The sequence below is a fragment of the Heteronotia binoei genome, chromosome 7 (assembly GCF_032191835.1).
Source record: "Heteronotia binoei isolate CCM8104 ecotype False Entrance Well chromosome 7, APGP_CSIRO_Hbin_v1, whole genome shotgun sequence".
Lineage (NCBI taxonomy): Eukaryota > Metazoa > Chordata > Lepidosauria > Squamata > Gekkonidae > Heteronotia > Heteronotia binoei.
This window is the reverse complement of record NC_083229.1, coordinates 85,960,095-85,980,291: the sequence shown is the minus strand read 5'-3', so window position 1 is coordinate 85,980,291 and position 20,197 is coordinate 85,960,095. Positions and strand designations below refer to the sequence as shown.

The 20,197-nt window shown below is 43.3% G+C and overlaps 1 protein-coding gene across 18 annotated transcripts in view; it reads right to left on the bottom strand.

The window, feature by feature from the left end:
• Window positions 1–10,296, bottom strand: part of PTPRM (protein tyrosine phosphatase receptor type M) — a 792,664-nt gene extending 782,368 nt beyond the window's left edge. For 11 of the 18 annotated variants that reach the window (XM_060243980.1, XM_060243990.1, XM_060243996.1 and 8 more), the window contains exon 1: window positions 9,881–10,295. In XM_060243980.1, coding sequence (XP_060099963.1) covers window positions 9,881–9,953 — 73 coding nt within the window. In that variant the 5' untranslated portion in view covers window positions 9,954–10,295. Of the gene's footprint in view, window positions 1–9,880 lie in introns of all 18 variants that reach the window. The other 7 variants (XM_060243981.1, XM_060243978.1, XM_060243979.1 and 4 more) reach the window with 2 other exon arrangements.
• Window positions 10,297–20,197: the final 9,901 nt, after the last annotated feature.

Sequence of the window (20,197 nt, the reverse complement as noted above, 5' to 3'; positions counted from 1 at the left end):
CTGCCCATCTCCCTGTTGTGGGATATCTTGTTTCTCAGCCAGAGAAAAGCAAATGTTTAACACTTGAATTACATTGCAGTCAGCTTGTCTGCAGAATAAAGAAAAACAGAGCCACCAGCACATGACTCAGAAGTCAGTAGATCTGGCCTCTTCAGAAAGACAACTTCACTTGAACTACTATTCGACTTCAAACGACATACTGCATACAGAATACAGGAACTTCCATGGTATGTTAAGGCCAACAGTTATCTAGATGAGCATTATAGAAACAGGTAACTAAATGCTCCTGGAGAAGCTTACACAATGAAGATGGCAATATTCATCCCATTTCTGTGCCTAAAATCTAGAAGACACAGTTTGAATTTCTAAGAATCTTTGCAAATAAGTTTTAACTGGACTATTCTTCATAAATGTATTCAACCCTTTTAAAGACATCTATACACACAAGGACAATCTATTCTAGAGAGTAGCAATGGATTTTATGAAGAAGTACTTCGTTTCTGTTTTAAAAATTAGTCACTCTTTATCACAGATATTGTCAGACATATATAAATACACTTTTAAAACTGCCAGTGGCAGTATCCAGGCTGCTAAGGCATTCTCATAAAACAAACAATAAAGATACTATACATATATACTGGTAGCCAGTATACATGTATACATATGTTTGCCATTTGTTGTTTTGGATTTCTATCCTGCCCTTTCCACAACTGAGCTCAGGGTGGGTAACAACAAAGTATCGCGACAGAAGCGGTACCATGGTCAGATCACCTAGCCCTCAAGGCCCGTATGGAGACGCCACCTCAGCCCTGTATGGGCGGAGAGCCTATTTTGGCTCGCCCGCGGAGCCTGATGGACCCGGAACAGTTCCAAAGGGCTCTGTGGGATCCCTGGCCCCCTAGCAATTCCCTTGATGACCTGGTTGAGGCCTGGCAAAACCAGCTATCCAGGGCTATCAACGAGATTGCACCTCGACGCCCTCTGCGCCCTTGTGTGAAACTGACTCCATGGTATACCTTGGAGCTACGACAGCTGAAACAAGGGCTCAGACGACTGGAGAGGCAGTGGCGGCATACTCGTGATGAAGTGACGAGAACATCCTATAGAACGTTTATGAGGTCTTATGAGATGGCAGTCAAGGCTGCAAAGAAAAACTACTTTGCGGCCAGAATTGCGTCTGCAAATTCACGCCCAGCACAATTGTTTAGAATAATTGGAAATCTTATTTCACTGCCTCAAGGCAGACCAAATGTGAGAGAATTAGAGATAGGCTGTGAGGCCTTTGCGAAGTTTTTTGCAGATAAGATCACGTCGCTTCACCAGGACCTGCCTATCACATTGGATACAGTATATGAACTTGAGGCTCCATGCCTGTCTTCTGATTTAGTTCTGGATCGCTTCGACTCACTCAGCCTGGAGGTCAGCGGGGAAGAACCAGCTGACTATCTCCGGGCCAAAGGAGGCAAGACTCCAAAACACTCGCACACGGGCCTTCTCTATTGCGGCGCCACACCTCTGGAACCAGCTCCCTTGAACAGTTCCGCAGGGCCTGCAAGACCATCCTTCTTAAGATGGCCTTTGCCGATTAAATGATCGAAGGACTTGCTTAAAGTGACTTGCCATCATATTCACTGATAGAATAGCACCAGAAATGTCGATTTTAACTTATAATTAGAATGGTTTTTTTTAAGATTAATGTTGTTTTAATACCCGTTGTATAATTTATTGTATGAAATGTTGTTAGCCGCCCTGAGCCTGCTTCGGCGGGGAGGGCGGGATATAAATAAAATATTATTATTACTATTATTATTATTATTATTATATTATTATAAAACATTAAAATGTTGGAGTATCTGCGAGTATGCCCTGGACTTGCAAGGCTTAAGAATAGAAAGCAACTGTGGAACTCTGACTTGTGCTATTTACATTTATTTACAAGTTTACAGTTATGCTGGTATACACTGACAAAGTGCTTCGCCAGACAACATGATTGAGAGCAGAGAAGAACAGTACAGTCTATTCACAGTTATATACATTGCAGCAATACAGAAGCACCAATCAGCACTTAGTGGAGTCATCTTGTATAGGCACAATACTCTGGAAGAACCAGTATGAACCAGATAAGGGAAGCTGTCATGAACTGTCACAGATCACTGGCATCTCACTCCAGCCTGATGTCTTACCAAGCAGCAAGCATATGCTGACATAAAAACCAGTTAATTATCTTAAAAACAACAATGCAATTAAAATCAACTAAAAGATGGTGAAAGATAAATAGCAATCAGATATAAGCCCTTGAACTGGGCAGATAAATGGAGTGATATTATGTTATTGGGATAACATAATAGCAGTGCTCCATATGGACAGATGGAGGGTAATGCTGGATAATTTTGGCAGAGAGGCAAGATGGTTGAGTGTTCACCACCTCAACCAAGGCCTGGCAGAACAGGGCCCCAATTTCTAGTGGGAGCATGTTCCACCATTTAGGGGCCAGGATAGAGAAAGCCCTGGTCCTGGTTGAGGCTAAGCGGACAACTTTCAGATTCTTCCAAGACAACCATCTCACTACATTTCATATACTTATAAATGGGTGGGTGGGGGGAATGCCAAATATCACTTTTAATGGATTACACTGAGAAACTCATCACATAGCTCTTATGCTCTCATTCTAATTATAACTCAGCCTGTTGTCCCAGGACACAGCCAAGTTCACTATGCCATTGATTAACTGGCAAAGGGTTACAGGTGGTGTGCACTACTTTTTGCACCACTTGCTTCAACTCTCTAATCTCTTCTGTCAGTACATGCCAAATGCTATTTTGGTCCCTGCTAGTATTTTAGACCCTGCTAGCATATACAAATACTGCTAGTATATACAACTATATGCATCTCTTTCCACAAAAAGTTCAGGCATCCACACGGCAATAACAAAAACCTAATTTTTTTCAGCCAAGTTTTAAAAAATTATTTTAAGTGTACTCAAAGGCCGGCATGTACCCAGCAGAATTTGTGACAGATTTTTCTATCATGAAACTGTACTTATTATATCACCAACAGTTTTTTGAAACTTCCTTCAGGTACAAAAGGAGTCTAGAATACTGGGTTAAGACATCTACTGGGTTAAGACGTCTACAGAGAAATGCAAGACCAAAGTCCCTGTGGCCAGAACACTATTCACTCTGTTCTTTCACTGCAGTCATGTTTAACCCACAGGTGATCAAAAGCCCCATGGCACAGAGTAGTAAAGTACTGCAGTCCAAGGTCTCTGCGCACAACCTGAGTTCAATCCCACCGGAAGCTGGGTTCAGGTAGCCGGTTCAAGGTTGACTCAGCATTCCATCCTCCCGAGGTCAGTAGAATGAGTACTCAGCTTGTTTGTGGGGGGGGGGGGGGAGAGTGAAGATGACTGGGGAAGGCAATGGCAAACCACCCCATAAGATGTCTGCCATAAAAATGTTGTGATGCGACGTCACCCCAGAGTCAGAAACAACTGCTGCTTGCACAGGGGACTACCTTTACCTTTGATCAAAAGACAATCTGAAATTCATGTTTCTCCATATAGAGAAATTCTGCACAATGTAAATATTTTTACTTTTTTGAACAGTGAGAAATTAGCAGTTCAAAAAAGTTACCACTCTTCTTTGCGAAATGCCAAATTATTTGAGTCCAGTAGCACCAAGAGCAAAAATAAATAGAAAGGAAATAAATTGTTACACAGGCATACATGGTCTCTGTTCTTTTCATGGTTATTTTCCTCCAAAAGGAACATGGCTTACATTACATCATGCTTTCAAATCACTCCAAATGCCTTAAATACTTTTTCATGTCTCAAGCTCACGATGTGCCAAGTTCAGTAAACCCAGCACACAACCCTACTTTGTACAATCTTAGCTGAGAAATGTGGATTTAGAGATGCAGCTACACCTAGTGATCAGCAGTAGATCACAGCAAACAAGACTTTATAACTGAAATGCATCATAACTTTGAAATGAAAATCTAAATACCACTGAAGGCACAAGGGAGACCAAACTGAAAACAACAGAATTTATAGTTAGTACTATCAAGGAGTGCATGAAAGACAAATAAATGTATTTTTACAAAACCAGGTATCTGCATGCCGAAACCACCAATGAATCTAATGGGACATATTGAAAACCTGTTTAACAGTGCCTATAAAAATGTTACATTTGTTTGTTTTTATGTCCATCTGTTCAACTGAAACCATTAACTAAAAGTCATATGTTTGGAACCAGATAACGCGTATGCTGCAATCTCACTGCACTACTCAACATCATTATCCAAGACAAAACCATTTGTAATTTAATATTAAGTTAAAACAAATAAAGTCAGGATCCAAAGAGCTAAGAGTCTGTACATGAAATGTGGGACTGTACCTATTTTTGGCTGAATAAAAGATCACCTAAAAACTCTGTTCTGCTCCTAAAAGTTGTGTGCGTTGTAACACCATCAGAAACATAAGTCCAAAGGCTCCATGGACATGCAGAACTAAACATGCTGGATCCAGGGCTATCTTGGGGGGAGGGAGGGGGAGGAACAGTTCTAGTTGCCAACCACAAAAACTATAGCTCAGTTCTCTAAAGAATGTTTCTAATGAAAAACTAAGGAGTGGCTATTGTTTGGAGCCAGTTCAGTTCCTACTGGGAAAATCAGAAGCATGCATCACAACTGATTAAAACATTTTCTCAGCAGAGGAAAATCAGGGATGGGTGGGACATTCATTGTTTCCTATTAAATGTTACATTACTGTAATGTGATGATGGAGTGAACAACTTTGTTCTCTGTGCTCTGTTGTAGATTGCAAATTCATCCTCTGCAATTGTCAATCCAGAAGATTACATCAGCATTATTTTTTTATTAAAAAATACATATTTTGTTTGGTTATTTCAAGACACTGTAATTTTTTGTGCATAGTGATAACTAAACTGTGAGACCAAAGCTACATTGGAGTTCTTCAGTGTAATTACATTCCTGTAATACACTGTAGAGTATAATTTTCTCTTTTATATTATCATAGTAACAACACCATTTTAATCAGTGATTGAACAGAAAACTTTATTTTTTTAACAAGTTATACAAGGGAAATCTGATATCAATTCAGTACTAAAACCATTGTATAAGAGCAGAAACAGACAAAAACCAGCCAACATACAGAGAACGCTTCAAACCCAAGTGCTGGACATGCAATTCTATCACTGAAGCTCCACATCCTGGACTCAGGCCTTTTTCTTTGCAGTGTACCAGGCTAACTCTGTCACAGTTGACAACACAAATGACTTATGGGCAGAATGCATATGTGTGGAACCGTGTTTGCTTACGACACCTGGTACATGCATTTAGCAAATTTATACATGATTTCATAAAAAACCTACTTCATTAGATACCCAGACTGATCTGAGGGCAGGCACACTCAGTTTTGTCCCACTTGATGACTACAACATGAATTAGCCGCAACATGTAATGTATGACTGGCCCCACCTCCCTCCCCAGAGTTCCAAATCTCTGGGCTGTACACAAAGGCCTACATGTGTAGAGAGTCCAATGACTCTAGAAGAAATTATATAATCTATATTCCGCAATCTGGAGTGCAGTTTATGCTGAGTGAGACAGACAGATAAATATTAGACAATACGTGCACAGGCCTCTATGCAAATTTAACATACAACATATGGAGTTCGGATGTATTTGGGGGGGTGGGACTCCAATCACTGCATAAGTGTACAATTGTATGGTGGTGAATCAACTTTTAGTCATGCTTTTCTTCCACCTACAACCTTCTGTCAAGAAACAAATTCTTAGCTCCGCAGAGCAAATGTACTTTTACACAGGATTGCAGTTTAGAGTTTAGAACTGCACACAGCACTGCATTTAGCTTAACCACTGAAAGTAGATTTTTAAATGAAAACAAGTTGTATTAAAAATCACAGTACAGAGGACCATGTCACATTCCCCCCACTCAGCTTAACTACTAAAGCTACAACTATGAATTTTAAAGCTAAATATCTCTTTCTTTAAAATGACTACTCATTGCTCTGCAAATGTTATTTCTGAAAATGATGAGATATGTTTCCCAATCTGGTTCCACTTTTACTCCCAAGGGTTACAATGAGAGCCCTGGAACAAGGTAGTCATATTAGTAGATCCCACCTTACTGAACAGAAGGGTAAAAATGATTTATTGTATTATACAAAACAATTTCATGCACACACTCAGGTGCTTCCTAACCAGAAAGAAGCTCAAACATTCACTTTTGACTAAGGAAATAAAACAAAAAACAAAATCCAATAGTCAGGAGCTGTGCCAGTGTTAACACATGAGGATTTCAGCTCTGTAATTAAAATATTAGGCTGAAATCCTAACTGGTGTGAACAAGCAGTTGGGGGTACTGCAGCAATAGTTGGCAATCTATGGTTTTGTTTTGTTTTTTTCTGTAATTAAAATATTAGGCTGAAATCCTAACTGGTGTGAACAAGCAGTTGGGGGTACTGCAGCAATAGTTGGCAATCGATGGTTTTGTTTTGTTTTTTCTGTTGTTTAACACAATGCGAAGTAACTCTACAACCTAACACTAGGCTTTTCTAGGACAAACCTGAGTTATAAACAAAAAGCATCAATATCTGGAAGGCAGTCTGGAAATGAAACTACCAAGTAAGTGAAGCTTTTATAAAAATTCATAGTTTTCAAATTCCATTACACCTCTCTGTGTCTTCAATTTCAGCTGATACTTGACAGAACCCATCAGGGTGAGACCTTCATTTTACACAAAACCTAACATTAAAGATTAAGTTGTCAGTGGCATCTCTTCAGTTTGTAGCCTATTTCTATTGAAACAAAATCCTTTTCAGAAGTAGTTTGTTTTCTCTGATGTGGATAATCTGCCAAATAAATAAATCACAAAACAATGAAACTAAAAATCAGGTCCTACTTTTCTGTGTTTATTTAACTTTTTCTGCTACCATGCTTCAGTAGCTGCCATTAAATATAGATTTCCGAAATACAGCAAAATAAAGATTAGGGGCCGATTAACTAGGCCAAGGATGAGATTCTAGGCACCGATCCGCAAGGGGATTTACTTTTTAAAATAATTTATGCTGAGGCCAAAAGCCCTAAGCAACTTTTAAGTACTGGATTTTACATAAATGAAATCATCTTGAACATAAATTACGACTATTTTTGATTCTTTTCAAAGAAGCCATTGGTTGGATCCCAGAATGAAATTGCCATTTTTGCCTCACTACCTTCAGTTTCAGGAGAATGTTACATTTTCAGTGAATGAATTCACAACTTCAAATGTGTCAGTTAAAAATAAGCATAGAAAACTTCAATTTTTTTTTAAAAAAAAATAAAGATTTCTTTAAAATTTACAACAGCAACAGAAACTTTAAAACAGCAGAATGAACTTCTCATGACTTTCACTCATACTTCTCCCTGATGGTTACTTTCCAAGGAAATATAAGCTAATGAAGGACACCTGGAATAAAAAGTTGAAAAACTTCCAATAAAAATACAGTATACAGTGCATAAAATATACGAATGTGAAAATGCATTTTTCAGCTTTTAAAAACAAGCAAAAATCTCCCTGTGATTGTAACCAATTGTTATTTGTTTGACAGGATATGACTAGAGACACAGCGGAGTTATTAATTCTATAGGTACTGCAACTATGCTATGAACATAGTCGATAAGAGCAAAAACTACCTCTGAACATTTTAATGGTGAAGTATAACCATGCAAAATGCTACCTTTGCATATCAACAACATGCACAATTACCCATACGTTATGTTTAATGAAACCAAATAATAAGTGCATCACATAAGGCATACCATTCTGCACATACCATTCTTCATTTTCAGTCCCATGCTAAGAACAGTTATACCATTCTACACCAACATTCCAAGGATCTAGAAGAGTGTTACTCTGCTCAGAATTGCACTAATAACTGCACAACTTGTTTGGCACAGACCCTTCCTGCATATCAATCCCAGTTCAAATACTGGGAACTGAAGTAAGAATCCCATTTAACTATACTCTTAATGAAACTTTTAAACAGGTGGTTATGTATGCTAACACCACTGCCAAGAACTAAATGGGACATTGAGGGACAATTGTTTTTAAGCAAGCAAGCAGTGGTTTTAAAGCCCAGACTGTAATACAAATAGTGGGACCTGTATGCTTATCAACACAAAATGCTACTCCTCAACATTTTCAACAATTTCATGCAGATAATACAGCCTAGGTGTGACTTCATCCTAATAAGGCAAGAACATACTGATGTCTGTCCTTGAAGGTGTTCAGTAACACTCCTGTGGGTAAGGTTTCATAATTCACATAGCCTCACTGAAACCAGAGGAGGAGGGGGGGGGGGGAGAGCCTTTCCTTCATGCTATATTTCATATCAAGGCAAACCTATGGAACTACTCTCTTCTAATTAACCTCCTGACTTATCTGCAAATGTAGCAAAGAAGTTTGAGAAAATGCAGGCTGCTTATATACAGAGATCACAACCTGGGACTTAGATTAAATCAGAGCATATGTCTATAAAAGAAATCAGATTTCTTCAAACCCAAAAGGCGGACGCGCTATTCTATGAATTAGTGAACACAAAGAACCCCAAATATCCTGCAATCCAGATCACCACAGTACTACTTCCATACTGAAGGTGGAACCCAGATGTCTTTAATTTCTGTCCTGGTTTTTTACAGTTGAAACTTCATGTGAAAAACAACAGCAAAAGGAACTGGAGTTACTCATTCCCTCCAACTATGTGCAGCTAACTGTTTCGCAAGGCAGACCAAAATTAGGGGTTTGAGTCTCACAAATACATATACCATTCAAGCATGTAGATTTGTTACATACTCTGGAGGTGGTCCAGAGGAAAGAGTCACAGCAGCAAGGATACTGAAGCGAAAGCCTGCCAGGTATAATTAAAAAGTTATGCCTTGATGATCGCTGCTGTCACTACTTGGCAGATGTTAAAACCTGGCACGTGATGAGCGAAGGAAACCCAGCACGCGCGTTGCTTCCCCCTCTTTTGTGCCGACAGAGTTATTGTCACACAATGAGGCAGAGGGACTTGCCCCGTCCAAAGCTCGCTAACCAACTGCCATGGTGGCCAGATACTCCCCTTCCTTCTTCCCCACATGGAAGCCTCGTCGTCCTCCTTGGCATCTGGTCAACCCACCCGCCAGAGCACAACACCCAAAGGATCTCTACGAAGCCCCCGAAAGGGGAGGGTCGACTTCGAGGGCAAACTGATAAGGGGGGAGCAGCAGAAGAAGAGGTCTCGTTCTCTCCAGGGAGCTTTCTCGCCAGTCTGTGTGCGCCGTCTCCCCCCGCCCCCCCAAGCATCCCCGACACCTTGTGCCGTGTGCCTAGACCGAGCGCACCCAGGAAAGAAAGACTGAGCAGCCCCCCCCCCCCCCGCCCCGGCTTCAAACGACTGGCCGACACTCAACTTGCACGAAGTTTCTGGAATCGAAGGGAGCCCCCCCCCTCCCCACCCTCGGGTGAGAAAGACTCGCTTCGCTCCCCCTGCTTCTCCAGACTCCGCCAAGTCTCTCGCTCGCTCGCTCTTCCTTCTGCACTTTTGCACCAGGCAGCCCAACTAACGGGACTCCCCCCCCCCACCTCCTCCCCTGCGCCTTGAACTTCCCGTCTCGGTGCCAGGCGCCTCTCGCTCTTTTTTCCACGCACGCAGCAGCTCCGAGGGTCACACCCGTAGAGCGAAAAGAATAACTCCCAATTCCCACTGGCAGCCCGTCTCCGTCCCACACGCTTACGACAGCTCCCCAAGCCGGGCGGGGGAGAGAGCAAAGAAAGAAAGAAAGAAAAGCAAGCGGGGGCTTCCCCCCCATTCCTTACCTGTGAACGTCTCTGCTCCCGCTGCCAGCAAAAGTCCAGCCAAAGTCAGCAGGCAACTTTCAACTTTCCCCATAGTCCCTTCCTCTCGCGAAAAGCCTCCCTCCGGCCCCCCCAAGGTCCTGGCGGGGAAGGCTCGGGTGGGCGCCTCAGCCCCCCTCCGTGGCCCCTTCTGGACGGCGAGCGCCTAAAACGAGGGGGGGACGCCCACCGCCGTCTCGGCTCCCTCCGCCTCACAGCAGTCCCGCCTGCCAGGAAACTCCAGTTCAGCCCCGCTCCCTGTTGCGCAGCCCCAAGCCGCTGCCGCCGCCTAGGCGCGCGAAGGAGCGAGCGCGCCGTCTTCGCAAAGAACTCCGTGCCTCTCGCTCCAGTCCCCGCACTGACTCGCGGTCCCCCCGGCAGGCAGGCGAGCAGGCAGCCGAAAGCCAGCCGCCAAGTCACGCCCAGCCGCCGACACCGCCGTTGCTCGCCCGCTAGAGGGCGAAGAGCTTCGAAATCGGCAGCCCGCCGGTTTGGACGTCGCCTTGCCTTGGGAGGGTGGCCAAGTCCGCGGGACACACGCGCGCACTATTTGGCGGGGGAGGGGCTCATACGCGAAGGGACGCAGCCGGAATAGGACGAGAAGAAAATAGAAGTTACATGATTGAAGGGCTGGCTGACCGACCGAATATAGTAACAACAGCAACTTAGAGTAAAGAATTCCACGCACAGATAAAATTGCTATAAAGTCTGGAATCCTTAAAGTGCGACGATACTCTTTTTCTTTTAACTGCAACAGACACCAGGAGTGCCTGTAAGCCGCTCTGAGCCAACAATTAATGTTGAGAATGGAGAGAGGGGGTATGTGAAAACATTTATAAATACATAATTAAGAAACTACAGGAAATGTGAAGTGACCATATTACACCAGCAAGGCTCTACGTGAGCCACGCACGTCAGCCACGATATCAGTATTTTTTTAGTGCCACATGTCATCGCTGGAAGAACACTGGTGTGCAGAAATAAAGAAAACATGCCTGAGGATTTGTGCAAAATGCCTTTAATTGGAGGGGGGGGCAGCCAGCCTTCATTTATCTGGGATCACTGAGAAGGGCTTCATGGTCAAGCAACAGGTATGGTTCAGTCCAGCACGTTTCATTTTTAAAAAAGGATTATTAAGCCTTACTGTCATGGAACAGGTTGTGTTTGCCACAGAACGGTATGATAGGAATATGCTTGTGTTTCATTGTGGAAAGGAATTACACTATTATAGCATGAGTTGGTGGGACTGGAATGGTAGGTAGGTAGGTAGGTATACCAAAATATAATGGAAGTGCAGGCAATTGGCAGTATGAAATTTGTTAACCATTGGTTCATTGCTTTAAAAAGAAAAGAGGGAGAGAACCTATTGATATGGGAAAGCCCTATCCATTGTTCATAGTGAGGGAAAAGATCCTTGTGTGCTCCCCTAAGCCCCCCCAGAGGTGACAAATTCTTCAGTCAGCTCTGCCCTTTGTGAGCTGGGAAGTGTCCTTCAGAGGAGACAGAACTGGAGGCTTGGGGGTGGGTCTTTGTGATGGTTTCTTTATTTAGAAATGTGCAAACAGCACAAATGGATAAAAAGCAGCACTCCTACAAGGCAGCAGATCAGCTGCTCCATATCAAATGCCCAGAGTGGGAGACCTCCCCCCCCCCACCGCAAGAACTTCACCTTCCGCCAACTCACAGCTGGCTGACTGTCCCTTCCAAAACTATTCTTTTATGCACCCGCACAAACACCTGGCCCTCTCTGCTGAGAGATGGAGGACTCACCTTCCTAAAGCTCTCTTTCAAACTATTTAATTATTTGTTTCCCTAAAGCAATGAGCTACAGCCATTAATTAACATTATTTTTTATATATCATTATTTTGTTAAAAGCTCCAACACCACTCCAACCCCTAAATCAAGATGCCAGTTTCAACAAAATATAGAATCGTAGAGCTGGAAAGGACCTCCAGGGTCATCTGGTCCAACTCCCTGTACAATGCAGGAAACTCACAAATACCTCCTCAACACACACACATCCCCAGTGACTCCTGCTCCATGCCCAAAAGACAGCAAAAACGTCCAGGATCCTTTGCTAAACTTACCTGGATAAAAATTTCTGACTGACCCCGAAGTGGCAATCAGCATTTCTTAGGCATGTAAGAAAGGGCCACAAGAACTAAGCACTGATGCATCCCTTCCAGCCCCCCTCATAATCTGCCTGATTCACAGAATCAGCATTGCTATCAGATGGCCATCTGTTTAAAAACCTCCAAAGAAGGAAAGCCTTCCAAGGAAGGGGCGCCACTTTAATTGTCAGGAGGTTCTTCCTAATATTTAGCCAAAAACTCTTCCGATTTACTTTCAGTCTGTTGCTTCTGGTCCGACCTTCTGGGACAACAGAAAACAATTCCTCACCATGCCCTTCAAGTACTTGAAGAAGGTGATAATATCACCTCTCAGTTGTCTCATCTCCAAGCTAAACATACCCAGCTCTTTCAGCCTTTCCTCATAGGACGTGATCTCCAGACCCCTCACCATCTTTGTTGCCCTCCTCTGGACCAATACTCCATCTAAACTGTGGAGTCCTGTGAGCAAAAATTCTACTTTGTGACTATTGGCATTAAAGTTGTGAGCTACTGCATAAATTAGTTTGCTCTGAGACCATTTTTCCTGAGCAAGGACAAAAATGTGTAAGTAAGAGGCTAAAAAACTGTGAGCTAGATCACACTAACTCACCTTAGAGGAAACACTGCTCTGGACATGTTCCATCTTGTCTATATCCTTCTTAAATTGGGGTGCCTAAAACTGAACACAATACTCTAGGTGAGATCTAGAGTACCATCACTTCACATGATATGGACAGTACACTTCAGCTGATGCAGCCCAAAACTGAATTTGCCTTTTTAGCCACTGCATCACACTGCTGACTCATATTCATTGTACAGTCCACTAAGACTCCTAGATCCTTTTCGCACATACTACTAAGAAGACAAGTCTCCCCATCCTATAACTATGCATTTGACTTTTCCTACCTAAATGCAGACCCTTACATTTATTCCCATTATTCATTTTATCTGTTTTAACCTTGTTTTCCAGTCTGTCAAGATCATCCTGTATCTTGTCTCTGTCTTCCTCTGTATTTGTGACCCCTCCCAATTTAGTATCATTTGCAACTGTAATAAGCATTCCCTTTATTCCTTCATCCAAATCATTTATAAAGATGTGGAACAAAACAGGTCCAGCACAGATCCTTGAGGGGGCAGCAGAGGGAGGGCTTCTAGTGTCCTGGCCCCATTGGTGGACTTCCTGATGGCACCTGGGTTTTTTGGCCATTGTGTGACAGTGTTGGACTGGATGGGCCACTTGCCTGATCCGACATGGCTTCTCTTATGTTCTTATGTTTACTCTACTTGTCACTCCTCTCCAAGAGGATGAGGAACCATTCACAAGCACTTTTTGGGTGCAATCTGTCAACCAGTTACAGACTCACCTAATAGTAACAGAATCAAAACCAAATGTTACCAACTTGTCAACAAGAATAGTATGTGGAACCTTAACAAAAGCCTTACTGAAATCAAGATAAAAAATGTCTACAGCATTCACCAGATCCAGCAAGGTAGCAACTTTCTCAAAAAAGAGAGATAAGATTAGTCTGACATGTACTAAGACAAAATTAGTAGACCCATTAGAAGCTTCTTTAAGATATCAACATCAGAACATCTTGGATAATTATTAAACAAAGGGGAAACTATATTTGACCAAACTTCCTGATAAAAGCAACAAGCACAAGAGTACATGCTGAACTGATTCTACCTCTTTGCTGCCACATGGACAGATTCTCTCCTTCATGGGAGTCCTTTTCTATCTCCCCTCTAACACTGCAGGGCTGTCCTGAATTGCATGCACTTTGTGGGTAGATGCCAGAAGCATCAGTGCAACAGTCCTGGAATGTGACACTAGATGCTCCGATTTCACATTTTCCTCTTTTAATACACAGTCCTGAATTGTCAAAATAAAGCAGGATTTTGCACAGCCTTTCATCAGTTCACTCTCTGTTGAGCCCATTATCAGGGCATTATCCAATATGGAATAACCTTGGAATTCCAGACAGTAGGATCTCCATGGACTGTTGGAACATTCCAGGAGCAATGAAAACTCCAAACAGGAGATACTTCACCCAGAATGCCTCCTTAATGTGTATGATGAGTGTCTAGATATCTGCTGCAGCAGCATCAATAATCAGTTGCTGATATGCTTGAGCAAGATCTAATTTTCTAATACTTTTCTGACAGCAAGAACTGTAGACACATGATATGGATGTTTTTCAGTGCCTTCTTTATAGTGCACTTGTAATCTCCACAAATATTACGATTAGGTTTTAATGCCACCAAAATCAGTGTGGCTCTTTTGTTCAAGTAGTTCTTGTTCAATAAGATGGTCACACTCAGGCCTCAGATTCAGTGGGAGCTCACAGGAGCACAGCTCCTGAACCTTTCTGAGAGCTCCTCCTCCTCCTGAGAGTTCTACCCCTTTGTCCATTGAATAGAATTGCAGCTGCATAACAATCCCTAGATGAGCTCCACCACCTGTTTTTCTACAAAATGACTGCTGGTCACACTTTTCCTAATTTTTAGATTTCATATGAATTGGTATGATTGCTGGATTCAGATGAAATCTCGATGGTTTCCCATCAAAAGTATCCTGTCTACAGAAGAGGAGAATGCCAAGGCAAAGATCAGAATCCCAGAAGACCCCACAGTTCCTGGGCCCTCTGATATCCAGTACTCAAATAAGCCAGCTGCTGAGACTGTGGCACCAGAAGCCCAAGGGCTCATGATCTTGGAGTGCACAGAAGACCCTGTCAGCAAAACCTGCCCTTTGCCAGAGTCATGGATGACCCAAAGCCCCTGGAGTGGAGGAGACAGAAAGCCAGGTAGATGCTCAGATCTGGTGATGTAGTGCCCACCTGGCTGCCCGGGACCTCTTCTCCACCTACTCACAAGGCTTGCAACAACCGGGATTCATTGTGGAGTTTTATGGTGCTATTTTGAAGTGATGAGTGGAAGCTTTCCTTAGAAGGAGCCATACTGTATGTCCATCTGCTCATTGTAATCACTGAGAATGCATGATAGACTTTATAGCTTTGTGGAACACTCCTTTGGGAGAAAGTGATGAAATGTATCTTTATTGATTATGTATACCCCTAATGGAGTCAGTTCATCTTACATTCATAACCATTGATAGGTACTGTTGTCAACACTGCAGATTGTAAAGGTTCCTGGATGCTGACCTTCTGAATCTGATACAGCTCCTGCATTTCATTGGATTTCATGGAGTAGAGATCATGTGATACCAGTTGATGTGATTCTCTGTTATTGCCCCTTGACTTTGAATATGATTATGATTGGCATACTTGCTCAAGGTGGTCTTTCTTTCTGCAAAATCTACACTCTGCATCCTTGTCCGGTACCACATTAGAGACCAACAAGATTTTGAGCTTTTGAACATAGCTTCCTTTGTCAAATACCAGATATCTGATGAAGGGAGCTTTGACTCTCAAAAGCTTATACCCCAAAAGCTTGTTAGTCTTTAAAGTACTACCAGACTCAGATCTAGCTCTTCTACTGCATACCAACATGGCTACCCTCTGCACTCTTGAATCTTGAAACAGACCAATGATGCAGGCCTCCACAACTTGAGTAGGGATTGAGTTGCTGAGGGTCCCCCCCCCCCGTAGATGTTATGGCAGGTGCATTTCCTGTACTCTGCTGATCATACTGCTAAGAATTCTCTGTCTACTTGCTACAAATAACATTTATGCTAGAGCCCCCTCTCAATTTCTGTGAGATTAAATGAAGCTGTATCACTAGCCATTGGCTTTTCTTGCACCATTGTGTACGTCAATTCTGTCTTAGACAGGAAGTATCCTTGGAATTCTTCATCATAAGCGCCACACACTGGACAATCCTTAAACACGTCATCTGCATGATCCCTGAAGTTGCAGTGTAGAAAGAGATCATGCTGCTCTTCAATGTAAGCTGCAATGCCCTCAGCTGGTTGTCGATCTCTTTTGTGAAATTAAAATCTCTGACTCTGTGGCTCCTTGTGTAACAAAGTCTAAGAGATCTTAAGAGGTTGCTTAGATGGCTAGAGTGGAATTGGCACTGACCTTTGGACAAAGCTGTGAGAACACTCTATAGAGTTCAAATGAGGTGGCAGCAAAAGTGGCAAAAAGAGATTATTTCACTACTTCCATTGCATCCTCTAACTCACAGCCAGCTCAGTTATTCAGACTGGTTTGACAGCTGACCACCCCTTTGCTCTGTCCTAAAATGGATACTGATTTGGCCCTCAGCTGTGACTGATTTGCAGATAAAGTCTCTTATAGTCTTTTTTGCTGATAAAATCTCTAAGCTCTGCCTGAACTTGATAACAGATGGGGTGTTGCTTGCACTGTCTGGTCCTTTTTTGGACTCTTTTGGCCTGAGTCCTTTTTTGGACTCTGTTGGGATCCTGACAGCTCTGATACCAACTGCCTGCTTCTTGGATCCTCATTCCTCTTGGCTGGTAAAATCATGTCACGAAGCAGTAAATGGCCCTTTTAGAATATTAATGTGTTTCTGTCACATTTTCTCAGCTCCCTTTTCTCAGCTCACATTTTCTCAGCTCCCTTTAGGAGCTGATTGTCTGACCTTTACTAAAGAAATTCTCCTTAGATTAAAAAAAAGATCTGGCCAAGTACCACCTGGTGTCTAATCTACCTTCATTGGGGGAAATAATTGAATGAGCAATGACCAAGTGGCTTCAGGTTTCCTTGATGAGACGTCTGCCTTGGACCCTTTTCACTTGGGCTTTGGGACAGAAAAAGCACTGGTTGCTTTGGTTGACAATCTTCATTTACATCTGGATAAAGGCATGTTGGTGCTGTTGATCTATCTGGATATATCAGCAGCCTTTGATACGTTGACCATTTGATCCTGATCAATTGCCTTGCCTCCCTTGGGGTGAGGGGCACCACCCTTAGTTGGTTCTCCTTGTTTCTCCAGAGATCCTATCAGAAGGTTGCTATCAGGGAGGAGAGGTCTTTCTGATGAGACTTGAATTATGAGGTCTCAGAGGGTTCAATTCTCTCTTAGATGTTATTTAACATATACATGCAACATCTTGCTGAAATCGTCAGGAAGTTTGGGGTTGGGTGCCATCAATATGTCGATGACACCCAGCTCTTCCTTTTGCTGGATAAGCAACTGGCAGAAGGCTTTTGGCACTATCCAAGTGCCTAGATGTGATAGCCCTATGGTTAAGGGGGAGCTTGCTGGAGTTGAATTCATTCAAGAAGAAAGCCATGTGGCTGGGAAAGACTGAAATACTAGCTGGAAGGTCACTCCCAAGACTCAGTAGTGTCTAGCAGATAGCTGTAGACTCTGTAAGGAGCCTTGGGGTGTAGTTGGATTTTACGCTATCACTAGATAAACAAGAGTCCATGGTAGCATGGTTGTGTTTTTTTTATGCCAGGCTCACCAGCTAGGTCAAACCTTGCCACATTGATCCATGCAATGGTCACCTCCAGATTGGACTACTGTAATTAACTCTACATAGGGCTAACCTTGAAAATGCTTCAGAGAACTGCAGGTGGTCCTGAATGCAGCTTCCAGGTTGCTGTCCAGAAGATCATGGTCAGCTCACATTACTCATTTCTGTGGCAGTTGTACTGGCTTCAAATTGTTCTCCGGATCCAATGCAAGGTGTTGGTGTTAACCTTTAGTCAGTCCTTAACGGTCTGGGGCCCTTATATGTACAGTATGGCTTCTCGCTTTACACACACATACTGTACTCCTTTCGGTCATTTTCTAGGGGCTCCTTGCAGGATGGCTTGGTTAGCTGCCATCAGGGGAAGAGCCTTTTCTGTTGTGGCCCTTCCCCATGGAATGTACTTTCAGATGACACCTGTGCCCTGCTGGACATGTTTAGTTTCCACAGGGCGTGCAAGACTGAATTGTTTAGGATGCCCTTTGAAGAATAATCCACACATTGGGTTTGTTTTTGTTAGTGGTATGGTGCTATCCACATATTTTAATACCATAATATTTTAACATTAATATAGTTATTTGTTTTTATGTTGTTTTTACCGTATTTATTTGATGTTGTAAGTCACCACAAGACCCTTTGGCTGAGCAGCAACTAAAAATTCAAATAAATAAATGAATGATGATGTTGGTAAGAAATGGATGTTCAGTAACCCTACAAACACATCTAACAATTCCTAAAATGACTTTGTTCATACTGCTACTAGAACACAGTCACATTTATTGATGTTATTCTCTGCGGTTCATCCACATACTCCATAAAGTGCTAGAACTTGTAGTGGTAAGAAATGAGGTTCCATAGGTCTTAATTAGAGTTAGGTTTATTGTTTCAGAACACACAGGGCTTTTTTTGAGCAGGAACACAGTTCTGGCTGGCTTGGCATCAGAAGGTATGGCCTAATATGCAAATGAGTTCTTGCTGTGCTTTTTCTACAAAAAAAGCCACGAGAACACAGCTAACAAAAGGTTGTGAAACTGGAGGAGGCAGGGGATCTGTTGCCCCCAGGTCCTGTTTCCCCGGGCTGTGGTTGGGCTGCTCCTGAAAAAAATCAACCTATGGATCCTTCCAATTACTCCCCAGTCTTGAATCTTTCATTTCTGAGTAAGGTAACTGAAAGAGCAGCAGCAGAACAGCTCCAGAAATTCCTTGGATCCATTTCAGTCTGGCTTCCACCCCGGTCACAGTATGGAGACAGCTCTAGTCATCCTCACAGATTATTTCCGCAGGCAGTTGGATTGAGGTGGGTTGGGGCTGCTGTTACTTGATCTTACAGAAGAGCTCAACATGGTTGATCATGACCCTTTGACCCACTGCCTTGCCAACATAAGGGTCTGTGGAGTAGCCTTGCAGTGACTCACCTTTTTTCTCCATGTTGGGGGTCAGAGGGTAGCACTGGAAGAGAGGATGTCAACTAGGTACCTACTAGTATGTGTGGGTCCTTATGTTATTTAATATTTATGTTGTTATGTAATGTTATTATTTAATATTTACACGCACCTCTGTGCCAAATTGGTGCAGAGTTTCGGACTAGGGTGCTATCAGTATGCAGGTGATACCCAGCTATACCTGTTGATGGGTGACCAGCTGGATACCACTCTTGTTAATTTGGCTGAGGGTTTGGAAGCTATGGTGAGATGGTTAAAGCAGAGTCAGCTGAGACTGAATCCTGATAAGATGGTAGTTCTGTGGCTGGGTGGGGGGAAAATAGGTTTGGGATGCCAATTCCTGGTTCTTGATGGCATGCCCTTATTACCAGCATTGAATGTCAAGAGTCTGGATGTGATTCTGGATGCCTCCTTGTCAATGGAGGCCCAGATCACAACTGTTGCCAGACTTCCAGCTGCACCAAGTCAGGCAACTGTCCTCTTACTTGTCTCGCCCTGACCTAGCTACAGTAATCCACACAACAGTCACCTCAAGGCTAGACAACTGAAACTTGCTCTATGTAGGGCTGCCCTTGAAGCTGACCTGGATGCTCCAACTGATCCAGAAAACAGCTGTGTGGGTCCTTACTGAGACCCCCAGTACAGGACATACTCATGGGTTTCCAATGAAGCACCAGATCCGCTTCAAGGCCCTTAGTGGCCTTGGACCCATGTACCTTTGGGACTGCCTCTCCTAGCATACCTCCAGAAGAGCATTATACTCAGGCAATCCCTGGCCCAAGAGCAGGGTTGGATTAACAATTAGCCCAAGCAGGCACTGGCCTTTGGGCCCCCACACCTTTAGGTTGGTTTTCCTCCTCATTCCCCCCCACCCCGCTTGCAGCCCTCCCAGACTGCACACGCAGCCAGCAACTGAGCTGCTCTTTGTCTGACTTGTCTGGTGTGGCTTCTGCTGGTGTCATTGTCAAGTTTGCCTCTCTCTGCCTCTCCCCTGCAGCTTTGTAAAAGGGGCTTTTAAGAAGGTGCCTGCAGGTGCAGCAGTGGCCATGGGTGGTGGCCAGCACTCTGACTCTGAGATAATTTGTGAGGGCGGGCCCAAGATTTCTTCTGCCTAGGGGCTTCCACAGGGTTTAATCTGGCACTGCCCAAGAGACATCCAGCTGTCTTCAACCTGGGCCAGGGCTTTCTTTGTCCTGGTCCCTGCCTGGTAGAATTCTCTGCCAAATAATATCCATGCCCTTCAGGACTTGTTGGTGGACCTCTTGATGGCACTGGTGGACCTCCTGATAGCACTTTTTTTTTTTGCTACTATGTGACAGAGTGTTGGACTGGATGGGCCAT